The sequence below is a fragment of the Felis catus genome, chromosome C2, assembly GCF_018350175.1.
Source record: "Felis catus isolate Fca126 chromosome C2, F.catus_Fca126_mat1.0, whole genome shotgun sequence".
Classification (NCBI taxonomy): Eukaryota; Metazoa; Chordata; class Mammalia; order Carnivora; family Felidae; genus Felis; species Felis catus.
Window position 1 is genome coordinate 64,893,778 of NC_058376.1, and position 17,691 is coordinate 64,911,468.

General features: G+C 37.7%; 1 protein-coding gene across 6 annotated transcripts in view; it reads right to left on the reverse strand.

Annotated features, from left to right (window-relative positions):
• Positions 1-12,009: 12,009 nt before the first annotated feature.
• IGSF11 (immunoglobulin superfamily member 11) overlaps positions 12,010-17,691 on the reverse strand; it is a 200,230-nt gene continuing 194,548 nt past the window's right edge. For 4 of the 6 annotated variants that reach the window (XM_045036980.1, XM_023260193.2, XM_045036979.1 and 1 more), the window contains 2 exons: positions 17,211-17,361; positions 12,010-15,324 (listed from right to left, as the gene is read on the reverse strand). In XM_045036980.1, the coding sequence (XP_044892915.1) occupies positions 14,895-15,324; positions 17,211-17,361 (581 nt within the window). In that variant the 3' untranslated portion in view covers positions 12,010-14,894. The remainder of the gene's footprint in view (positions 15,325-17,210; positions 17,362-17,691) is intronic. The other 2 variants (XM_045036981.1, XM_023260192.2) reach the window with 1 other exon arrangement.

The following is a 17,691-nucleotide window of genomic DNA, read 5'->3' on the forward strand; positions in this document are numbered from 1 at the left end:
TTCTTCTTCCCTTCTGGGTCTCAGCAAGGCCCAGCCAAGAGCTGAGTTTATACCCCCCACTTCAAGGCAAGAACATGGTGCGGATTGGTGCCCCACTTTCACCAAAAATGGTTTAAGCAGAGCCAATGGGGAGCTATATTTCTACCCCGCCCATCTGCAAAGAGACGGTGTAAACACTCCACTTTTGCTGAGATGCTATCAGTGGTGTCCACCAGGAAACTAAACATATATAAGCACTTGGCTCTTGTGCTATACCTCAATAAGGGGAAAATCTGCTAAAATAAATGGATATTAAAAAGAGTTCCAGAACCTCATAATATAATTCTAAAATGTCCATGAGAAAATTAAAAAGTCACTCATCATCCCAAGAACCAGGAAAATCACAACACGAGTGATAAAAGACCATCAATAGATATCTGCATTAAAATGAATAAGATGTTGGAATTATCTGACAAGACTGTTAAGTCAGCGCTAATAGAAATGCTTCAATCAGCAATTATGAATTCTCTTGAAATTGAAAAACTAGAAAGTCTCAGTAAAGAAATAGGAATAAAGCAAAAATACAACTATAACTTGGATGAATCTAAGAAAACGTTATGCTAAGTGAAATCTGGCAGTCCACACACACACACACATACACACACACACACACACACACCTATTGTATGATACCATTTATATGAAATGTCTAGAGTAGACATCTCTATAGGCAGAAAGCAGATTAGTGATTGCCTGAGTTGAAGGTGGTGTGGTATAAGGAATGACTGTTAATGGGTACAGGTTTCTTTGGGGCTGATGAAAATGTTCTAAAATTAGATTATAGTGATATTTGTGCAACTCCATAAACATACTGAAAACTACTGAATTATACACTTCATATGAGTGAACTTTATGGTAAATCACTTATATCTCAATGTAATGGAACATAAAATTTAAATTAATGATTAAATTTTGTTTTAAAAAGAATCAAATGTAAGTTGCCAAACTATAAAATACAGTGACTGAAATAAAAATCTTGCTGGATGATCTCACTACGCCGAGTGGAAACAACAGAAGACAGAAATTAGTAAGCCTGAGGACAGGTCAATAGAATTTATCCTGAATGACAGAGAGAAAACAGATTGAAAAAATGAAGAGAGTCTGGAACCTGTAGGACAATAACAAAAGATCCATCATCAGAGTCGCAGAAAGATATGAGAAAGAGAGGGAGGCTGAAAGAGTGTTTTAAGAAGTACTTGTGGAACATTTCCCAAATTTTTCAAGTGCTTCAAGAAAAGAACTGTCAACCATAAAAACTACACCCAGTGAGGAGTGAAGGGGAAATAAAGACATTCTCAAAAGAAAACTGATCGACTTTGCTCCTAGCAGACCTACCATTACAAATTGGCTAATGGGAGTTCTTCAAACAAAAAGGAAATAAGAAAAGAAGGAATCCTGGACCATCCAAAAGCAAGAAAGAAGCAGCAGAAATATGATGCATATAATGGATTCCTCATCATAAGCTTTATAAATCCTATTTGATAATTGAAAAAAAATTGTACACCATATTGCAATCAAGAAAAAGATATTTTAAAGTGCAGAAAGAAAAGAGATATATATGGAAGTAAGTTTTCACACTTCATTTTAAGTGGTAAGATGTTAATATAAGTAGACTGTGATATGTTCTGTATATTTATTGTAATAGTTAGAATAAACACTAAAAAAAAAAAACTACAAAGTGAGGGGCACCTGCGTGGCTCAGTCGGTTAAGTGTCTGACTCTTGATTTTGGCTCAGGTTATGGGATACAAGCCATGTTAGGCTCTGTACTAACAGCATGGAGCCTGCTTGGGATTCTCTCTCTCCCTCTCTCTCTGCCCCTCCTTTGCTCACATGTGCTCGTTCTCTCAGTCTCTCATTCTCTCTCTCTCTCTCTCTCTCTCTCTCTCTCCAAATAAATAACTATAAAATGATATACTCAAAAACACTATAAGTAAATCAAAAAGGAATCCTAAAAATTATTCAAGTAACCCACAAGAATGAAGAGAAATATATAATTTAAAAGGGGGGAGAAACAGAAAACAAAAAAATAAAATAGATTTTAGCCCTAAACATATCAATAATTATCTTAAATGTAAACGGTCTAAATATACCAATTAAAAGACAGATTTTGCAGAGTGGATACAAAAATACAATCCAGGGGCTCCTGGGTGGCTCAGTTAAGTGTCCAACTTCAGCTCAGGTCATGATCTCATGGTTCATGGGCTGGAGCCCTGTGTCGGGCTCTGTGCTGACAGTGTGGAACCTGGAACCTGCTTTGGATTCTGTGTCTCCCTCTTTCTGCCTGCCTCTCTCTCTCTCTCTCTCTCTCTCTCTCTCTCTCTCTCAAAAAAATTAAAAAAAAATTTTTAATATATGATCCAAAAATATTCTATTGACAAGAAACTCACTTCAAATACTATGACATTGTTGTAAAAGACTGAAAAAGATATCCCATGCAAACAGTAACTTAGAAATGCAGGAGTGGTAAATTAATGCCAGATAAAATAGACTTCAGATAAAAGAAAATAACTAGAGACAAAGAGGGACATTACATAATGATAAAAGGATCAATCAGCCAGGAAGATATGATGATTCTAATTATACATGTACCAGAAAGAAAGCCTCAAAAATACACAATACAAAAATTGATAAACTGAAAGGAGAAATAGACAAATCTACAATTATAGTTGGGGATTTCAACACTTCAGTTTCAGAAACTCATTGCTAGGTAAAAAAAATCAACAAGGATATAAAACCAACACAATCATCCAACAGGATCTAATTGACATATATGGAACATTCTACCCAACAATAGCAGAATAAACATTTTTTAAGAGCCCACAGAACATGTACCAACAGAGAGTTCAACAAATTTAAAAGAATTCAAATAATAGATTTTTTATACTTTAAATAATACAGATTTATTTTTCTTCAACCTAAAAATCGTTAACAGAAAAACAATCAGAAAATCTCCAAAAACTTGAAAATTAGCACATTTCTGCATAATCCATGGATAAAGAGGAATTCTCACAGGAAATATAAAAACACATAGAATTCGGGGCGCCTGGGTGGCGCAGTCGGTTAAGCGTCCGACCTCAGCCAGGTCACGATCTCGCGGTCCGAGAGTTCGAGCCCCACATCAGGCTCTGGGCTGATGGCTCCGAGCCTGGAGCCTGTTTCTGATTCTGTGTCTCCCTGTCTCTCTGCCCCTCCCCCGTTCATGCTCTGTCTCTCTCTGTCCCAAAAATAAATAAAAAATGTTGAAAAAAAATTAAAAAAAAAAAAAAAGAAAAAAAAACACATAGAATTCAATGAAAATGAAAATGCATGTCAAAATAGGTGGATGAGGCTAAGGAAGTACTGAGGGAGAATTTACAGCCCTAAAAAAAAAAAAAAAAAAAAAAAAAAAAAAAGCTTACATTAAAAAGGAGGAGGAGTTTGAAATCATTGTTCCCACCTCAGAAAACTAGAAAAATAAGCAGGAGGGAGTTAAGATGGTAGAGGAGGAGGGAAACCCTAAGCTTGTTTCATCCATTGAACACAGCTAGATAGTAATCAAATCATTGTGAACTCCCAAGAAATCAATCAGAGGTCTGAAAGCACAAAAACTGCAAGTCTACAAGTAGAAAAGTGACCACCCTCTAGAAGGTAGGAGGTGCTGAGAGTTGACGTGAGGGAGACATAGCTGTGGGTGTGGTGGCAGGGAGGGAACATGCTTGTGGAGGCTACTGCCAAGTGTTATAAGGAGCAGAACACAAAATCTGAACTTCTGGAAGTGTGCCACAGTGGGGGATGTGCCTGGCTTACAGGTGCTCAGGTGGCGAAGTGGGGCAGAATCCCAGGAGTGACAGCTTGGTCTGATGATCCCCTTGGTTGCAAGGACAAATGGCACCAACGTGCTGTAGTGCTGTGCTGTTTCCTGTCAATAGGAGCAGGGACACTGGCTGAGGGCACAAACAGGGGTGCTGGTTTCTGCTCTGCTTTGACATAAATTCTGAACTGCCGAGCAGTTGTGCAACTGCTTTCCTCCCACAGGTGGACAAAAGCAGGGTGAGACTCTTCCCCAGAGGAACAGAGCAGGTCAGCACCACGAAAGTCTCTAAAACTTGGAATTTTCAAAGTCGCACACCTGAGATAAAAAAGCTTGGACACGGGCAGGGTAAACGCAGGGTTCTGATGGAAATCAAGGACACAAGAAGGGTGATTGATCACTCCTTTGTGAGGGTTCCCTGAAGAGTAGGGGGTGCAATCTGTCAGCTCCAGGAGGAGAGAGCAGGGCACAGCCATATTCATCCAGCCCATGAGCACTGAAAGCCTTCAGGAAGCAAAACAGCTGGCCACCTAGTTGAGGCCTGAGCAGCTTACACCAAGCTCTTCCCCCCCGACCCCCGAAGCTGGAAAGCCATTTCCACTAAAACAAGTCAGACTGAGAATCAGCGCAGCAGCACCCCCACCCAGAAGACCAGCACAAACAACTCTTGCACCAAGTCTGCTAATCATAGGGTGCTACAAAGCTTCAGTTCTAAGGGAAATAGGATCTAGCTTCCTATTTACTTTTATTTATTTTTGTATTGTTATTTTTTTTATTTTATTATTTCGAATTTTTATATATTTTTATATTATTTTTGTTTTATTTTATTTTAATTTTTGGATCTAGATTATTTTAACAAGCAAACCAAAACACACCCAGGATCCACAGGTTTTTTTTGTTTTTTGCTTTCTTCTGTTTTTTTATTTGTTTTGGGGGTTCTTTTTCTTTCTTTACTTTTCTGGACAAAATGACAAGACAGAGAAATTCACCCCAAAAAGAAATAATAGGAAGTAGAACTCACAGAGATTTACTCAATGCAGTTATAAGTAAGATGTCTGAACTGGAATTTAAAACAACGATTTAAGGGTATTAGCTGGGCTTGACAAAAGCATAGAAGATACCAGAGAATCCCTTTCTGCAGAGATAAAAGAATTAAAATCTAGTCAGGCTGAAATTAAAAATGCTATAACTGAGATGCAAACCTAAATGGAGGCCAGGACAGTGAAGATGGACAAGACAGAGGAGCGAATTAGTGATCTAGAAGACAAAATTATGGAAAATAATGAAGCTGAAAAGAAGAGGGAGCCAAAGGTCATGGATCACGAAGGCAGACTTAGGGAACTGAACAATTTATTAAAACATAGTAACATTTGTATTAAAAGAGTGCCAGAAAATGAAGAGAGGGTAAAGGGGGAAAAAAGCTTACTCAAACAAATTATAGCTTAAAAATTCCCTAATCTGGGGAAGAACACTTCTATCAAAATCCAAGAAGCACAGAGAACTCCCATTAAATTCAACAAAAGCCAACCATAGTCAAGTTCACAAAATACACAGACAAGGAAAGAATCCTGAAAGCAACAAAGGAAAAAGTCCTTAACCTACAGGGTAAGACAGATCAGCTTCACAGCAGATCTGTCCACAGAAATTTGGCAGGCTAAGAAAGAGTGGCAGGATAGTCAACGTGCTGAATAGGAAAAATATACAGCCAAGAATTCTTTATCCAGCAAGGCTGTCATTCAGAATAGAAGGAGAGATAAAGAGTTTCCTAGACATGGGATGCCTGGGTGGCTCTGTCAGTTAAGCATCTGACTTCGGGTCAGGTCATGATCTCATGGTTCATAGGTTCGGGCCCCACGTCGAGCTCTGTGCTGACAGTCCAGAGCCTGGAGCCTGCTTTAGATCCTGTGTCTCCCTTTCACTCTGTTTCTCCTCCACTTATGCTCTGTCTCTACCTGTCTCTCAAAAATAAATAAACATTAAACAAATTTTTTTTAAGTTTCCCAGACAAACAAAAACTAAAGGACTCTGTGACCACTAAACCAGCCCTGCAAGAAATATTAAGGAGGACTCTTTGAATGGAGGAAAAAAAAAAAAGACCAAAAGCAACAAAGACTAAAAAGGACGAATCAGCAACACCAGAAACACCAACTCTACAGGTAACACAATAACACTAAATTCATTATCTTTCAGTAATCAGTCTGAATGTAAATGGACTAAATGTTCCAATCAAAAGACACAGGGTATCAGAATGGATGAAAAAATAAACAAGTAAGATCCATCTATATGCTGCCTACAAGAGACTCATTTTAGACCTAAAGACAGAAAGTGCAGATTGAAAGTGAGGGGATGGAGAGCCATGTGTCACGCTAATGGATGTCAAAAGAAAGCCGGAATAACCATACCTACATCATACAAACTAGATTTTAAACCAAAGACTGTAACAAGAGATGAAGAAAGGCATTATATCATAATTAAGGAGTCTATCCATCAAGAAGATCTAACAATTTTAAATATTTATGCCCCCAACTTGGAAATACCCACATATATAAATCAATTAATAACAAAGAAACTAATTGATAGGGGCACCTGGGTGGCTCAGTCAGTTAAGCATCCAACTTCAGCTCAGGTCATGATCTCATGGTTCTCGGATTCAAGCCCCATGTCAGGCTCTGTGCTGACAGCTCGGAGCCTGGAGCCTGCTTCAGAATCTGTGTCTCCCTCTCTCTCTGCCCCTCCCCTGCTCGTGCTTTCTCTCTCTCTCTCTCTCTCTCTCTCTCTCTCTCTCTCTCTCTCTCTCTCCCCTCTCTCTCTCAAAAATAAACATTAAAAAAATTTTAAAGAAACTCTTTGATAATAATACAATAATAGGAGATTTTAGCACTGCACCACAACAATGGACAGATCACCTAAGCAGAAAATCAATGAGGAAAAAATGGCTTTGAATGACACACTGGACCAGACGGACTTAACAGATATATTCAGAACATTTCACCCTAAAGTACCAGAATACACATTCTTTTCAAGTACACATGGAACATTCTCCAGAATAGACCACATATTGGGTCAAAAATCAGCCCTCAACAAGAACAAAAAGATCAAGATCATACCATGCATATTTTCAGACCACAACATTATGAAACTTGAAGTCAACCACAAGAAATTTAGAAAGCCCTCAAATACATGGAGGTTAAAGAACATTCTACTAAAGAATGAATGGATTAACTAAGAAATTAAGAAATTAAAAAAAATACATTGAAGCAATGAAAATTAAAACACGACAGTCCAAAACCTTTGGGATCCAGCAAAGGCAGTCCTAAGAGGAAAGTATATTGTAATTCAGGCCTATTTCAAGAAGCAAGAAGGTCCCAAATACACAACCTAATCTTATACCTAAAGGGACTAGAAAAGGAACAGTAAGTAAAGCCTAAAGCCAGCAGAAAAAGGAAATAATAAAACAATTAGAGCAGAAATAAATGATATAGAAGCAAACAAACAAAAACCAGTAGAACCAATCAATGAAACTAGGAGCTGATTCTTTGAAACACTTAACAAAATTGATAAACCCCTAGCCAGACTTCTCAAAAAGAAAAAAGGACCCAAATTTATAAAAATCATAAATGAAAGAGGACAGATCACAACCCACAACTCAGAAATACAAACATTATAAGAGAATATTATGAAAAATTATATGCCAACAAACTGGGCAATCTGGAAGAAATGGACGAATTCCTAGAAACTCACAAACTGCCAAAATGAAACAGGAATAAATAGAAAATTTTAACAGACCCATAACCAGCAAAGAAACTGAATCAGTAATCAAAAATCTCCCAGCAAACAAGAGTCCTGGCCAGATGGCTTCCCAGGGGAATTCTACCAGACATTTAAAGAAGAGTTAATGCCTATTCTTCTCAAACTGTTCCAAAAAATAGAAATGGAAGGAAAACTTCCAAACTTATTCTATGAAAGCAGCATTACCTTGATTCTAAACCCAGACAAAGACCCCACTTAAAAAGGAGAATTACAGGCCAATATCCCTGATGAACAGAGATGCAAAATTTCTCAGTAAAACACTAGCAAATCAAATTCAACAACATATTAAAATGATTATTCACCATGATTAAGTGGGATTTATTCCTGGGCTACAGGGCTGGTTCAATATTCACAAATCAATCAACATGATATACGACATTGATAAAAGAAAGGATAGGAAACATATGACCCTGCATCAATAGATGCAGAAAAAGCCTTTGACAAAATACAGCATCTTTCTTGATAAATACCCTCAAAAAAGTAGAGATAGAAGGAATATACCTCAACATCATAAAGGCTGTATACAAAAGACCCACAACTAATATCATCTTCAATGGGGAAAAACTGAGAGCCCTATGGCCAGGAACAAGACAAGGATGTCCACTCTCACCATTACTATTTAACATAGTACTGGAAGTCTTAGTCTCAGCAATCAAACAACAACAAGAAATAAAAGGCATCCAAACTGGCAAGGAAGAAGTCAAACCTTTACTATTTGCAGAGGACATACTCTATGTAGAAAACTCAAAAGACTCTACCAAAAAATTGAACTGATACATAATAGAACTCATACATGAAATCCACAAAGTCACAGGATATAAAATCAACATGTAGAAAACTGTTGCATTTCTATATACCAATAATGAAGCATCAGAAAAAGAAATCAGTGAATCAGTACCATTTGCAATTGCACCAAAAACAATAAGATACCTAGGAATAAACCTAACCAAAGAGGGAAAAGATTTGTACTCTGACTACTATAGAACACATATGAAAGAAATTGAAGAGGACACAAAGAAATGGAAAAGTAATCCATGCTCATGGATTAGAAGAACAAATATTGTTAAAATGTCAATACTACCCAAAGCAATCTACACATTAATGCAACCCCTATCAAAATACCACCAGCATTTTTCACAGAGCAAGAACAAACAATCCTAAAATTTGTATGAAATCACAAAAGACCCCGAAGAGCCAGAAAAGAGCTTTTCTGAAAAAGAAAAACAAAACTGACATGATGATTCTGGATTTCAAGTCATAATTACAAAGCTGTAGTGATCAAGACAGTATGGTACTGGCCCAAAAATAGACAATACAGTCAATTAACCTTCAACAAAGCAGGATAGAATATCCAAGAAGAAAGACAGTCTCTCTAATAAATGTTTTTGGGAAAACTGGACAGCGAAATGCGGAAGAATGAAATTGGACCACTTTTTTACACAATACACAAAAATAAATTCAAAATGGATGAAACACCTAAATGTGAGACAGGAAACCATCAAAATCTTAGAAGGGAGCACAGGTAGCAACCTCTTTGACCTCTACCAGAGCAAATTCTTACTAGACAGGTCTCCAAAGGTAAGGAAAACAAAAGCAAACATGAACTATTGAGACTTTATCAAGATAAAAAGCTTCTGCACAGTGAAGAAAACAATCAACAAAACTAAAAGGCAGCCTACAAAATGGGAGAAGGTATTTGCAAATGACATATCTGACAAAGTTAGTATCCAAAATCTATAAAGAACTTACCAAACTCAACACACAAAAAAACCAAAACCCAGTTAAGAAATGGGCAGAAGACATGAGTAGACACCTTTCCAAAGAAAACATACAGATGGCTCACAGACACATGAAAAGATGCTCAACATCACTCATCATCAGGGAAAAATCAAAATGACAATGAGATACCACCTCCCCTCCTGTCAGAATGGCTAAATGCTGGAGAGGATGTGGAGAAACGGGAACCCTCTTGCACTGTTGGTGGGAATGCAAACTGGGCAGCCACTCTGGAAAACAGGATGGAGGCTCCTCAAAAAACTAAAAGTAGAACTACCCTATGATCCAGCAATTGCACTATTGCGTATTTACCCAAAGGAGACAAAAATACAGATTTGAAGGGGGACATGCACCCCAATGTTTATAGCAGCACTATCAACAACAGCCAAACCACAGAGAGCACCCAAATGTCCATCAACTGATGAATGGGTAAAGAAGATGTGGTATATATATATATATATATATTGGAATATTACTAAACCATCAAAAAGAATGAAATCTTGACATTGGCAATGACATGAATGGAGCGAGAGAGCGTATTATGCTAAGCTAAATAAGTCAATCAGAGAAAGACAAATACCATATGATTTCACTCATGTGGAATTTAAGAAACAAAACAGATGAACATGTAGGCAAGGGAAGGGGGAGAAAAGAGAGGGAAACAAACTACAAGATTCTTAATGATAGAGAACAAACAGGGTTGAGGGAAGGGGGTGGGTAGGAGATGGGCTAGATAGGTGATGGGTACTAAGGAGGCCACTTGTGATGAGCACTGGGTGTTGTATGTAAGTGATGAATCACTGAATTCTACTCCTGAAACTAGTATTGCCATTAACTAATGAATTTAATTAATTAAGTAAAAAGAAAGAAAACTAGAACAATGAGAGAAAAAAACCCATAGCAAGCTGAAGGGATGTAATTAATAGAACTGAAAAGAGAAAAACAGAAAAAAAAAAAAAACAAAAACAAACAAAAGCTGTTTCTTTTTTTAAAAATCAATAAAATTGACAAACTTCAGGCAAGATTGATAAAAATAAATAAGATAGAAGACAATGATCAGCAATGTCAGGAATAAGACATCAATACAGATTCCAGCTTCTGTCAGAAAGATAATAAGGAGAAAATATAAAGAACTTTACATCCGTAAAGCTGACAAGCTAGAAGAGATGGATCTTAAACTCAGGAACTACTGAAAATCAAGATGAAATAGAAAACCTGAATAATCCTATAACCATAATCCAATTAAATAAATTGAATTGGTAATTTAAAAGCTGAAAAGGAAGTCTCCAGCCACAGATGATTTTACTCGAAAATTCTATGCACGTTTATACACACAAAAAAATCCTCATCAAAATATTAGCAAATAAAATCAAGCAGTGTTTTAAAAAATTATACACCATGACCAAATGCAGTTTATTCCAGGTATGCAAGATTGATTCAGCATTTGAAAATCAGTCAGTAATCCAGCATAATCAATAGACTAAAGCAAAAAACAAAACAGAACAAAAAAGTATGATTGTACCAATTGATGCAGAAGACATCATTTGACAAAATCCAACACCCATAGACGACAGATATTCTCAGCAAACTCAGAGTAAAATTTCCTTATCTGATAAAGGCACTGACAAAAACTTATAGCTAACATCATACTAAATGGTTAAAATAATGAAATCTTTCCCCCTACAATGGGAATAAGGAAAGCATATCACACTAACCACTTTTATTTAACATAATGCTATGAAAAAGAAAAGGTACACATATTGAAGAGAAAGAAATAAAACTGTCCCTATTTGCAGATGACGTGATTATGTATATAGAAAATCCCAAGGAATCTATGAGAAAACAAAACACAAAACAAATAACCAGATCCTGAAGAAGTGAGTTTCAGCAAAGTTACAGAATACAAAATCAAGACAAAAAAAAAAAAAAAAAAAAAAAAAAAAAAAAAAAAAAAACTCGATTACATTTCTATTTAAGAAGAACAAACACACAGAAACCAAAATTTAAAACACAGTAACATTTATAATCGCTTCAGAGATAATTAAATACTTAGGGACAAATCCAACAAAACATGTACAGGATCTGTATCCTGAGAATTAAAAATTGCTGATAAAATAAAGAAGGCCTAAATAAATGGAGAAACATTCCATATCCATAGTTTGGAAGACACAAATAGTAAAGGTGCCAGGCCTTCCCAAATTGGTCATAGGTTTAATGTAATTCCAATTACAACAGCCAAGAGTTTCATAGAAATAAACCACCTTATTCTAAAATTTGTATCAAAAGGCACTGGGACTGCAATAGTTAAAACAATTTCAAAAAAAGAATGTAAAGTGGGAGAAACCACTCTAAAAGATGTTAAAGCTTATTAAATAGCTAGTGGTCACCATTGCATTGGTGGAAGAACAGACACAAAGATCAGTGGAACAGCTAAGGAACTCAGGAGACCCACACAAATTTGACTAAATGATTTTTTCAAAGATGCAAAAACAACTCACTGGAGGAAGGACAGCCTTTTCAACAAAGGGTGATGGAGCAACTGAACTCTCAGGCATTTATCTCAGAGAAATAAAAACTTATGTTCACATAAAAGCTTGCAAAAATGCTCACAGCAGTTTTATTTGTAATAGCCAAAAATGGAAACAACTCAAATATCCTTCATACCCTTCAATAGGTAAATAATTTAACATACTGATATTATCTGTACCATGGAATACTACTCAGCAATAAAAAGGAATGAACCATTGATACATGCAACAGCTTGGATGGATCTCAAGAGTTATGCTGAGCAATAAAAAGCTAATTCTCAAATGTTACATACTACATTATTCCATTTATATATCATTCTTGAAGAAAACTATAGACATGGGTAACAAATCAGAGATTAGGGACTTGGGGAGGAGGGAGGTGGCCAAGACTATAAAAGGGTAACACAAGGGATCCTCTATCTTGATTGTGGTGGCGGTCACATAAATCTACACAAGTGATAAAACTGCAGGTAACTAAACGCATGCGCCACACATACATGAGTGCATGTACAACTGTTGAAATATGAAAAAGGTTGATTGACTGTATCCATGTCAATTTGTGATACTGTATAACAGTTATGCAAGATGTCACCATTTGGAAAAATTAGATGAAGGGTATATTAGGAGTCTCTATTATTCTTGTAACAGCATGTAAATATATAAATGATCTCAAAATAAAAAGTTACAACAAAGGAATGATCCAGTATACATGGAGATCATAACTTTCTGAACTGAAACTTGACAACTTCAGTTTACAAGCCATCAGTCATTTATCTACACAATACCTATTATTAGGCACTGTGCTAGGTGACAGAGATTTCGAGTGAAAAAAGCAGTCATGGACCTTGTCTTCATGAACTTCAGACTGGGAAATAGAAAAATAGTGCAACGTATGAAAGGGGCATTGCATTTTCAGTCATACACGGGAGAACTGGACTCAAATCTCTAATAGGTAAGGTAAAGTAATTTCTAGAGTACTGTATGCTCATTAAAATTATTATGAACACTACTGAACAGAATAGAAAATTCTTGTAAAGAACACTACATATAAGATCATATATTCATTAATGTGTGATAATTAATGACAACTTGTTTTTATATGAATAAACTTTTATTGAATTTTAGATCATTAGAAAGAATAAAGAAATGCAAGATAAATGCTTTCTAAACAACATCTGATAGTACCTTTTCTGTCATGGTATTTTCACTCTTCTTTAGAAAAAGTATAGACATTCATTTATTTAATTTTTTACAAAGTCAAGAACCATCACATGGCGAAAATAAGTAATGCTAATGTAAATTCAGCATTTCATCAATATTGAAATGGCTACAATGGTTAGGTTCTGAGTGTAGCCCTCCCAGAAAACAGTGTGTGCAGCAGTGGCTGGCTTCCATTTCTCCAAGTAGGTCTGAAAATCAGGAAGCCACTCCCTGTGACGACTATGCTGCAGGAAAAGAGGGCAAAAGGCATAGTGCAAAGAGGGAGTGCGAGACAACATTGAGAAAGAAATGATGCTCTTATGGAACCACGAGGTCGGCCTCATAAATAATTCAGAGAACGATTCTCGAACAAATCATTTCTGTGTTGCTTAAAGTGTGATTAAGGCAAGATAGTCCCCGATACAAGTATACCCAGATCCACACAGCGAAAAACAGTGGGGAGTCTGTAAATTATCTGGTGAACTCCAAGGCCAGCCAAGCCAGGTAATTAATCACAGAAGGAGTCTCTTTACAGTGGTATAAAACGCATTTGGGCAAAACTACAACCCTGAGCTGTGACAAATATAGGGCAGACCCTCCCAGGAGCATACCTGAAGGCATCCCTTTTGTCTCAATCTTATCTCTTTTTCAAAAATAATTATTTTGAAAACAACAACAACAGAACAACTCCTGACCTCCCTGTACAAACCTACTAACCTCGACTTGTCAAACAAGGAGAACATTATCTACCTCGATGCAAAAGGCATCAGGTGCTGCCCTCATTAAGAGTAACCTAGTGTGAAAGCAGGGAACCCTGGACAGCCCTGCTCTGAGCCTGCCAGGGATGCGCAAGTCCCTCGGACACAGCCCAGCTCGCTCTCCCTTGTGAGGGGCCTCCCGAAACTCTCAACAAACCTAATCACTGAATGTGCTATAAACAGTAGTCTTTTCTTTCCTAGCCCTATGCCTCTCATGTCTCTTAAAAAAAATAGTTTTCTTTTAAAAAAATATTCTTCCAGGAAATAATGAACAGTAATTGTCATGGACCTGGAACAGACCCTAGAAAAACAGACAGGCAACAATCTGTCAATACAGTAATATTCCAAATATGAAATTCATGGTTCAGGAAGGGATAAATAAATAAATATGAAGGGGCTTCTCAGAGAAGTTGCTTTTGTTTTCCCCCTTTTCTTACTGAATTTTGTGTCAAAAGCTTTTATTCTATGATACAAGAGCCAGCCCTGTTGGGACCAGTATTAACTATTTGTGCCATTAAGCCCTCTAGATAAAGAGGGAATGGTAATGATATCAGGGTTGCTCATTATTTTTTCTAAAGACAACTATATTTTTAAATAATTTCATCATTTAAACTTCCGCTGGCACTTTAGTCTCTTGAAAAATTATTAAGTTAGGCATGAATTAAAGGACAAGCCCATCTGGACTACAGTTTGGATTTTAAGGGCTATTCTGCTCTTATAACTTTTTCCTTGGCTTGGCACATCTTTGAGATCCAGTTTTTTGGACAGAATCCTAGGACATCTGTGGTGGGGAAACAAGTCTTCAAGATGGAGAATCCCAGTTCATTCCACAAAACTCACTGGCCAGGTAACGGCATTGCCTTTTCCTTTGTGCTTTTTACTAGTATCCTTACAAGGAAAAGTGTTTCTTTCCCAGAACTTGCTCACCCCACCCTCCCCCTGCTTGGGGCATTCCACTGATTCTTTTCTGAATACTTTATCCACTCAGGTCCTATACCAGGGACCCGGCCCGACTCTGGGCTGGCACCATGACAGGGACAGCACCAATTCGCTCCAGTGTTGCTTGGCTGACGGTGTACGAGTGTGTGTGTTGAGGCCGAGGTTTCCTGCTGACTGAGCCGTTGCTCCTGGACACAACCTGTGGGGATGACCCTCTGTTGGCTGTCACTACGAGAGTCTTATGTGGAGCTGGGACCAGGTGGTTCCCATTAGCATAGATGGACGGTATATTGGCATTGCCTGAGTGGAGCAAGTCACTGAAGTGGTTGAGTGACTCGGTGTTTCTGTGAACTTTTGGATTGTTGCTCCAGTATCGACTGTTGTACGTATTCGAAGAGGTCAATGTGTTGTTCTCCGAGGAGGATATCTCGGTGTGAAATGCTTTGGCAGAAGAAGAACATTTAGGTGGAAGATCATCCTCTCTGGAAAAGAACAAAAATAAAGTTGTCATTAGGATTTACTTGAGTTTTACCCTACCCTCCTGCCAGGACTCTTTCTTCTTATGGTAAGACCAGTATGTCTGTGAAGTACAAATTCTCAGGACAAACCATACTATCATGAAAGCAAACACATTAGTCCTGGTGGCCTCAGCTTTGGCATTCATTCCCTTTGAAACAATCCTCAAGAAAAATTTGAGGTTTCTCAATCTCCAAGGGTAGAAAGGTAATGTCAAATATCTCAAAGACTGTATTTTCCAATATAACTGAAAAAAGTGTGTGTGTATGTGTATGTGTGTGCGGGCGCACATCTGCGAATGTATAATTTTTTTTTTTTGCTCTAAATGGGAAAATAGTCCGTGAAGAAATCCACTGAGCTTGTTGCTGTAAAATGTTAGCAAACCAAGCTATGGGTGTGTGGAGTTTCAAAAAATGGTTAGAGTTGGCCTGATTTTATTGCACTTTGGAGTTTGAGAAATCACTGTAGTATGCTGATAAGTGATTTTCCTCAGTGATCTTATGCTGGGATGAAATCTATCCTTGCATACAATCTAAACCTGTAAGAATTGTAAGAGGCTAAGAGAAGTTACTAATTTAACTTAAGATGTTAACTAATTCATTTAACATTTATTGAATACCAGGCATTCTACTAGATGTTTCATGTAAAGAAAAAAAAATACACAGCTCTATACCCCAGAAGCCTATGACAAAATGGGAATGACAATCAATGCAAGAACACCTTCAAGTCTGAAACACTGGACAAGGGACTAAAGTAAACATCTGTGAGGAGGTGATGCCTTGACTAATCTTGAATCAGATCAAAGAATTTACCAGAGAGATGGATGAAAAGGAAAGGAGTATGGTCCAGGAAGAGGGTGGAGGCTTGAGCAATGACGCTGAGGCATGAGAGAATACAGAACAGACTGGAACACCAAGGATCACAGAAGTGGTGAGAGAGGACCAGGGAAGCAGGGGATGGTCAGGTCCTGAAGGGCTGTGTGTGTCACACTAAGTAGGCTAGTGTTAAAGCTAGTCATTAGCTTACTAGTCACACTAAGTAGGCTAGTCATTAAAGCATTCTCAACTAGGATATGATGTGATGCAATGTGAGACCGAGTTTGTACTCCCACATCCCAAGAGCCAAGAGTCACTTTTCTTTAAAGATGATTTTCACATTGTTTTCTGAAGTTATTCATATCCTTGACTGAACTGTCTCCTCACACCAAGCCATATTGCTTTGGCCTCGCTGTGTACACACGGACAGGTATAGTCTTGTGGTGTTCCTTCTAGCTTCTATTATAAATGCCAATGTCAAACACATTTTTTTTCATGTTTATTTATCTATTTTGAGAGGCAGAGAGAGAGAGAGAGAGAGAGTGAGAGAGAGTGCACAAGCAGGGGAGGGGCAGGGAGAGAGGGAGAAACAGAGTCCCAAGCAGGCTCTGCACTTTCAGCTTAGAGCCTGACATGGGGCTCAGTCTCATGAACCATGAGATCATGACCTGAGCTGAAATCAAGAATCTGGACTGAGCCACCCAGGTGCCCCTTAAACACATTTTCTAAAGTAACTTTTCTACTGTCACAGCCACCTACCCCTTCCTATCTTGGAGATACAGGAGGTGAGGGAGGTCTAACATGTGCCCTCCTGGTTGGGCACATGTTAGACCCTCTTCCTCTCTCAAGATGCAGTAAGAAACTCTGAATAGCATCATGAGGAAAACTGATGTAACATACAAGGAAAAAATATTACTTGGCCATGTTAACTGTCTTGGCCATCACGGTCATTGGATTAGCAAAGAAATCTTAGCTGCCAAAAATTGATACACATTACAGACACTGGCCATGAAGGACAAATTATCTGACAAACAAACCTTATTTCATTAGGAATTTCTTCTTCCTCCTCCTCTTTGTTTTTGCTTCTCCAGTAAAAGAATGCCCCTAAAATTAGTGCAATGCAAAAAATGATAATAACTGCACCAGTGCCAATGGCTCCAGCTATTAGTCCAATGCTCCTGGGCTGGGCTGCAAAATATATTTAAGGCAGATTTAAAGAACAAAAAAAAAGAGAGAGAGAGAGAGAGAAATAGCATATACGCATGCAACTTTATAAACATAAAAGTTTACTACAGAACCTTCTTAAAATGAACAAAACTACCTAAAGTATTACATCCGTATAAACCTCAGTTAACTTTCTGTGTCCTGGGTGGCTAGAACTAACTGACACATGGTCAGCTCACAAACACTTTCTGAATAAACGAACATCACAGGACTCACCACTTCGGCAGAGCAACTCCTAGAAACTCCTAGAGCAGAACAGGCAACCGATGTTCACCTGCCTGATCTGCCCAAAGG